The 8309-nt window shown below is 26.9% G+C and overlaps 1 protein-coding gene across 1 annotated transcript; it reads right to left on the reverse strand.

The window, feature by feature from the left end:
* Positions 1–1657: 1657 nt before the first annotated feature.
* FT6 (protein FLOWERING LOCUS T-like) lies at positions 1658–8043 on the reverse strand. The gene is made up of 4 exons (NM_001254066.2): positions 7779–8043; positions 7502–7563; positions 2338–2378; positions 1658–2052 (listed from the first exon to the last, which is right to left on the reverse strand). The coding sequence occupies exons 1-4, from the start codon at positions 7977–7979 to the stop codon at positions 1823–1825; spliced, it is 534 nt and encodes a 177-aa protein (NP_001240995.1). The 5' UTR covers positions 7980–8043; the 3' UTR covers positions 1658–1822.
* Positions 8044–8309: the final 266 nt, after the last annotated feature.

Genomic DNA, 8309 nt, shown 5'->3' on the forward strand with positions numbered 1-8309 from the left:
AGGTTGAGAGAAAAGAATGGCATGCATGAGATAGAAACGTCATGGATATAACCTTGTTCAACTCTCTTCATTTTTTTATCAGCCAATATATATATATATATATATATATTAAACACGGTAGCAGTAGTACCTTACAAAAAATACACATCGAATGAGTCCTTTTAGAAATAGTATCCCTCTATTCTACAACAGCCACCTAAGGTGGTTATCACTTATTTGGAGAATGATACCACCTAAGGTGTTCAACTCTCTTCATGGCTCAATTCTATTCACACAACAACCTTTTCTCGAAGCACATGCAATTATATGTCGGCTGTGTTTCATATGCAGTAATTTAACTAATTATTAGGATTTAGGAGTATTTTTTACGCAAGTCCCTGAGTCCTGAATCCTAAATAGCACAAATAGTTATGATGTTTTGGTAATTCTATGGCAAAAATAATTAGTGCAATGTTTCCAAATGACATGAGCCATATTTCATGTTTGGTAAAATTATAAAGAGTATGTTTGGAAAGTCAGTATCAACCTCCAATTGTGTTGAACGTTTATTTTTAGAAAATATCTTCTTTCTTACTTCTTGAAGTTATCTCCTATTTTGTGTTGCAGCAAAACCGTCTGAGATCCAAAAATGCACAAACAGAGCAAGACAAATTTGTTTTCGCTTATCAAATAAGTTTTTCTGTTTTTAAATTTTAAAAACTAAAAATAGTTTTTTAAAATGGAAATCAAGCAGACAATAAAATTATATTTACTCAATCTTTTTTATTTAAAAGCTATTGTAAATTTGAACCTTAAAACAACAACTTTAAAAGAAAAATTGTTAAAAAAAAAACAACTTGTTTAACCGTTTTTATTTATTTTTAACTTGAAAAATATAAGCCTAGAGTAAGCGAGGAGAAAGGGGTGAGAGAGAGGAGTAAGAAGAGAGAGGATAGAGAGCTGAAAGAGAAAAGGATGGACTCAAAAAGAAAATCCTTCAACTAAAATCCTCTTTTTTTACACACACACAGAGAAAAGAAAAAATATTTTTTTCATTTTTTAAAAAAAATATGTTGCTTTATTTTCTTTTAAGAATTTTGTAGAGAATGTGTTTGTTCTAATGTTTCTTTTTAAAAAAAAGAAAAGTTTAGCTGAATATATTACTTGAAACTTTAGTACTGTGGACCTTTGGTCCTCTATATATCTATCTCTAGAAACTGAGGAATCGGAATATGATGGTTCATCCACACATTATGTGGTCTCGCAAAGATGCTATGAAGAAAGAAATTAAAGTAGGCTAGGGAATATCCTCACCTGCAAAGGAGATTTAGACTTGAGAAGCAGATTTTGAAATATTCATAGTATTATATTCCTGCTTGATCGTTATTGATATTGATAACTTCCATTGTCCATGATAAGGACAGTAATATATTATCTTCCCAGTGCACGTGCTTAATTTAAATTAATTAAGGTTGACAAAATAGGTGAATTCAAAGCACTTTCAATTCAAAGTACGTGGTTGAAATATAATCCAACTCAATTCAATCGTAAGTGCCAAGTATATAAACGCAAACACATGCAATTGCAGTAATAAAATGAACTACATTTTCATTCTTGGCAACTAAAACACTTATCATATTTGGATACCAAGTTGGAAGCTTAAAAGGCTTCCAATAATTTTACATGCAGTCATCAACATATATAAAATCATGATCAGAAAAGTGCTAGAGGATCCGATTTATGTAGTACAGGTGTTAGACTTACACCTAGCTAGCTCGGGCAATAATAATTAGTAATAATTAACTAACACTTTCCATTATTTTCTTTCTATCGAATATATAATTTATAACATTAGCCTCCTTCCCCCAGAACCACCTTGTCGTTGACAATTGAAATAGACAGCAGCAACTGGTAAGCCAAGATTATAATACTCTGCAAAATCTCTAGTGATGAAATTTTGGCGCCATCCTGGAGCAGGTATAGACATTCTTCTCGGTTGACGAAACAACACAAATATGAAACGATGAATCCCTGATGTTGGTCGTGGACTTTCATAGCTCACAACCTCTTGTCCTGTATATCATAAACTTAATAAATATCATCAATTGATGGCAATTCTTTTATTAATTGAATGACAATTATAACAGTATTGGCCATTCTTTCGTCTCATTCTGGAATGAATGCTCTAAAATAAATTAATGGTTAATTAGTAAGGAGGTCTGGATTATTTAATTTAAAATATAAGTGTGTGGGATACCAAGTAGCTAGCACATAATGATAGAGCTATAGTCAAATAAATAAAAGGCCCAAAGAAATAAATAATAGAAAAACCGGTAAAAAAAATGAGTTGGGACGTACCAAAGCTTGCACTTGTAGTCGCTGGAATATTGGTTACCAACCTAAGCATCCATTGAAGAAAGAAAAAAATAAGTTATAATTTAATTAATTTCTACTCAAAATCTGTTTATCTCTCTTCACTTAGACACACACACTTTTCTTAACATATATTCAAGATATCACTTGTAGATGTGCTCCTTTTTTTATTAAAAAAAAAAAAACAATGCACATTAGTGTATATACATATAAATATTGAGTACTCAATTTTAAAGTTTGCCCTCTCTATTTTCTTCATTAACTTACTTTTATATTATCTCTTTTGTCAGTAGTCTCCATATAACTTGTAAGAATAACATTGGTTTTTAATATTTATTTTATAATTTAAATTATTCTTATTATGGTAATGTTATTATTTATAATTTTAAATCAAATTGTATTTCCTTTTAAATTATAATGATTATTTAATTATTATTATTATTTCTTTAATTTAAATTACACTAATTATTTTCTTTAAATATTCAAATATAAATCTTATTTTATTTTAAGTTTTAACAAATATTATTGTCTTTAAAATATTATTGTTATATTATTTTTAAATTTAAACGAAATTAAATGTTATTTTTATATTAAATTAAATTTATTAAAAATATATGAAAATAATTTTAATATATATATATTGAATGATTTTGTTTAAAAAAACATATTTACTTCATGCTTTTGCAAGGATTCAAATGTAATGTGTGTCTTGACAATGGTAAGGAGAGATGATAATAGATAGGGTCTACTTAGGTCTTATAGTATTTGTTCTCATACTCATGTTTGAAGGAAAAAACCACTCATACTCGGTCCAATATCGATGTGGGTAGTAACTTTAATTTTCATTCCCGCACCCGCAACCCACATTTTACTGATTTATGAAGTTAATAAATAAATAAATAAAAATATATTAATTAAAAAATTACTACAAGTAAATTGAAAATTCATTTTTAGATAATCCAAACATATCATTAAAAATATTCACATATAATATCAAAAAAAGCAAACATAACATGATTCCTCCAAACTTTAAGTTATAAATAAACAATATTAAAAAGATAATCATCTAACATAATGATTCTTAAAATTAATGTTCTAATCACTTGACAAAAAATCTAATTAAACTTGGACATCATGTGACGATGATATTCTCTAAGACCTGTCAGCAAAGTCATAAATTTATATACAAAAACTAAATAATAATTCAATATTTTTAAATAGTGAAACAAATATAATATAATGTATGTTAAATCTAATATCACCCTTCTACACAAAATAATATTAAGGATTTACAAGTTAATCCAAAACCAATATGATATCTAAAAGCACAAGAATAATATTGGTCTCAACCTAAAAGTGATAACATGAAATTTACAAATCAAAATCATGGTTATATTCCACCATCCTAACATAAAAGTTCTTACATGAAATAAAATCAATATGACACATCCTTAGTCCAATAACTTCAATTATGAAATCAACACTTAAATTGAAAAACATTAACCATGACTTTAAAATACCAATTGAATTAGAAAAATAAAATTATTTTTTTTACATAAAAGCATATGTATGATATAAATTATTTACTTCACTAACATTAACATATTTAAATTTTTTATATATATGAGATGTGTGGGGTGGATACTATAGTACATGTATCTGCACCCATCCTGTAAAAATTTGTGGGTAAATATCCGCCCCCATCCTCAACCCCAATAAATAGATAATTATCCTTTCCCTTAGCAATATTTTTGTAAGTGCTCATAAGATTTAGGTTCATTTTACCATCTCAAATATTACGTACCACATTGATAATCTCACAAGAGATGTTTATTATTGGATTTTAATTTTAACTATATAATATTTTTAACTTTCATTCAAATGTTGCTATTGTTTGCTCTCAAACATGTTCTTATAATAGTTGTCATATATAGATAGATAAATAAATAGAATGATATAGTATTTATTATAATATGATATATAATAATAAGAAATTATAAAGGAAGCTACATATGAAAAAAAATATGAAACGAATAACACATGGGCTACAGTGTAAAATATATTTTTGCATGAAATCATATCAAACCCATCATCATATACAGTCCGATACCGAAGACCCATCAACATATCCAATACCCATGGCCATGACCTAATATCCATCTCCTCAAAACATCAGAAAACTAAGCCCATTCCCCAGCCATGACCCATCTTTTACTTGCATGCTACGATAGAAAGTTTGAATAATAAGACCCTTAAATATGCTTCTCATTTTTGTTGTGTATATCTTGATTATTTTCAAAAGACAGTATGTGCTTGTGCAACTTTTAATCTAATTCATTAAAAAAAAAAACTTTTAAGCTTTCTTCCTCGATCTGGCACTCATCAGAAAATTTAATAGCACGCATACGCGTGGACACGCATACTGAAAATATTATTTCATTTTAAGAACGTAACAAGTATAAATAGGTCATACAATTATGCATAAATTATCAAAATTATTTTTTTGTCACAAAAATACTTAAAAAAATCATGTGCATCTATCTTAGAGTCTTAACAATACATACATATATATATATATATATATATATATATATATATATATATATATATATATATATTGCTATCGTACACTTATTTATTTTTCAAAAGTATAATTTTCTTAAAATATATTTCAAGGTGTAACTAGCTAATGAACTCCTTAAAAAAAATATTTGTACGTTAGCAAATGTTTGTAGTGATTATTAATGTATACTTCTTTTTTAGAAAGAGTACATTAAAAAAATTTAAACTACATTTTTTAAAATCTGTTGCTTGTAAAAGTGTAAATGGTACTCTTTCCCGAGAATCAAGTAAGTACATGTTACTTGTTCTGTTTTTTTTTTTTTTTTTTGTCTGTCTTTTAAGGTTGTCATGCAGAAACCAAAAAATACAATAAATTTTGATGATTTTAATAAAATTATTGTAAAGTTTCCTACTTTTACTCATTTCTTTTTCCACTCCACAATAATTATATGAGTAAATTAATTAAAAATTATCAGATAAAGAAGAATATAATTGATAATAATTAATGTGATATTGAACTTTGCAAGCGAAAAATAAATTAATAAGAATAAAAATTCTTTGAAAATCCAACAATTAAAAAGGAATGGACGGAGGTAGTAACAAATAACATATATTTGTGTGCAATTAATGAATCAAATTACACTCTATCCCTTAATTATTAATTCATAATTTTATTTAGAACGTGATTTTTATGTTCAACTATAATTATAACTATAATCCCTTTAATTTATTTTTTTTATGTTTCCAAAATTGAACAATGAAAAATATCAAAACTAAAAATACTTATCTGCCACATGACTATTTAAAAAAGTCATGTGTATTTATCTTATAATTAATATTAATCATTTAAATATATGATTTAATATATATATATATATATATATGATCAAATTATTGGTTTAAAATCACTCAACTATTACATTATTAATCATTTATATAAAATGAGATTTTTATTTGTCCAACTATTGAATTATAATTATAAATCACAGAGTTTTTGTATTAAATGTTCCAGAAGTTGAACAATGATAAAAAAAAAAAACTATCAAGTGATTAATATTTGTATATACCTTAAAAATATATATTATGTGAATTTTAAAATATTGGAATGAAGTATTAAATAATTATGAATTAACATAATTTTTTGTTAACTTACATACACTTGTTTTTTATTTTGAGTAAGATAATAAGTTATATTTAAAAATTATTTTAAAATACACTTATGATATAACTTGTTAATGTATTTCATCTAAAAAATAAGTATATGTATATTAACAAATCTCTTTTTATATTTGTATGTATACACACACAGATACGACTTATAATAAAAGAACAATTTTTAGTTTAAACATATAAGAACTATAAATATAAATTATATAATTATAGATGAATGGTTAAGATGAAAGTAAATATATAGTCAGATGATCTTTAAAAAAAGTCATGTCATGTGTGTTTATTTTTTATTTTAATCACCCAAATATGATCTAATAATCTCTATTCATTTATCAATTAACAACAATATATATGCCTTCCAAACTTCTGATAAAGTTATTTAATCAATATTTTACCGAACTAAATATATTTTGGTGATGATTCTCTTTATAAATTTTTGAAAAATATTTTTCATTGCTTCACTACGATCGGCGTGACAATTGATGATTTCAGTACAGATGTTATAGAATAACGCTAGTATAGTTAATTGTGCAAATCATTTAATAACTTTCATTTATTTATTTTTTGTTTGTTTAATCTGATCGTATATAGTTATGCAAATAAACTTGTTTTTATAGCTAGGTGTATCTGTCAAAAAAATGTAGCAAGATGTATTATCGTATGCATTTTGGTTTCTTTCATTTATTGTGATACCAATGTAATTGTACGTAATTGGGTTTATTTCATGTATACAACACTATTAAGGGTAGATGATCATCATTAGTAGTTCTGTTGTATATTTGTTTTATTGTCTTTTCTAGGTTTTGGGTCGTTTTTATATTGTAGGCTATTTTATAGGTTTTCACACACTCCCTTATTACATACCTTACTCATGTTTTGGGCTTTATATCCAATATATCTTTGGAACGTCATAGGTTAAAAGAGATTTTAGTGGTATGTTATTGTTTTATATTTTTAATCAACAAAAAATTAAAATATATTAATCTTTATTTGGTACAAAGGTACCTAAACCTATATACAATATCAAAGGTTCAACATCTAACTACCAAGAAGGTTACAAGATATTAATATATCAATATAAATAATATAGCTTGGAACCAAAAGCCTCTCACAAAGCAAACTTACGTATACCCCTCCCATCAATTCCAAAGTGATATGTTATTGTAATTAAGTCTTAATTACTTCCCTGACAAGATTCGCAGTCAAACTGTTACCGTTTTCATATACAAATGCACTGACTTATTCATCCTATCGTTATGTTCATGGAGTAGTTGGTCATTTAATTTTTAATCTATTAAAACTTTAAAACCATGCACCCCCATCCTCGTAACACATAGATGCATGCATAGATTTATTCTGATAAAAATATGAAAGAATAGTGCATAGGGCGACAGTATGCCTTGTATTGAGAACTTACCAGTGCAGATATTCCCTCATATTTGGGTCACTTGGGCTGGGTGCATCAGGGTCCACCATGACCTACAAAATAGAGTGCATGCTATAATTCACCATCGATATATATAACTCATGAACAAATTAAGAAGAATTTTTTAGTGACCATAGTGTGTATATGATACGGCTAATGGCTCACCACATTTGTGGAAAAATAACTCCTCCCTTGCAAAACCCATTTTCATTTTTGAACGACCAAAACGAAGAATGTAATTAAATTAAATAAATACATATATATATACCAGAGTGTAGAGGGTCCTGAGGTCATCACCACCAACCTCAACTCGTGGAGGGTTGATTATTTGGGAGGGTTTGAGCTCTCCACTGTTGATGACTTCTTTGTTATTGTTGTAAACAACTCTCAAAGGGATAGAACTTGCAAATGGCTCCAGAACATCTCCTATTACACGTCCAACAACAAGAGGGTTCGTTGTAATAGCCATGATCAATATAATATACTGTACAGTATCTGCCTTTTTATTTGCTCATTTGTTGGGTCTAATGAAAATCTCCTTGCCTTTATATATATATATATATATATATATATATATATATATATATATATATATATATACGCGCTTTAGTGTGTCAGTTACCATCAATATATTCTGACTTCTATCTTCTCCAATTTGTTTTCAGGAAATGATTCTTACATACCCAAAGTTGCAAGGTGTATACATCTTGAAAGAGATAGGAAGAGAGAAAGATATATAAATAAAAATGAAAGGTATTAGTAGAATGTTTGTAGATCATAAGTGTCTAAATATTACTAC

This window comes from Glycine max, chromosome 8, assembly GCF_000004515.6.
Source record: "Glycine max cultivar Williams 82 chromosome 8, Glycine_max_v4.0, whole genome shotgun sequence".
NCBI classification, from domain to species: domain Eukaryota; kingdom Viridiplantae; phylum Streptophyta; class Magnoliopsida; order Fabales; family Fabaceae; genus Glycine; species Glycine max.

Bases quoted from the DNA above. Each gene is read 5' to 3' on its own strand.
- FT6 (NM_001254066.2), bottom strand. From the start codon at position 7,979: ATGGCTATTACAACGAACCCTCTTGTTGTTGGACGTGTAATAGGAGAT. The intron at 7,564-7,778 runs GTATATATATAT...TCTATTTTGTAG, and splicing joins TCAGGACCCTCTACACTCTG to GTCATGGTGGACCCTGATGC. The intron at 2,379-7,501 runs GTAAGTTCTCAA...ATGGATGCTTAG, and splicing joins ATGAGGGAATATCTGCACTG to GTTGGTAACCAATATTCCAG.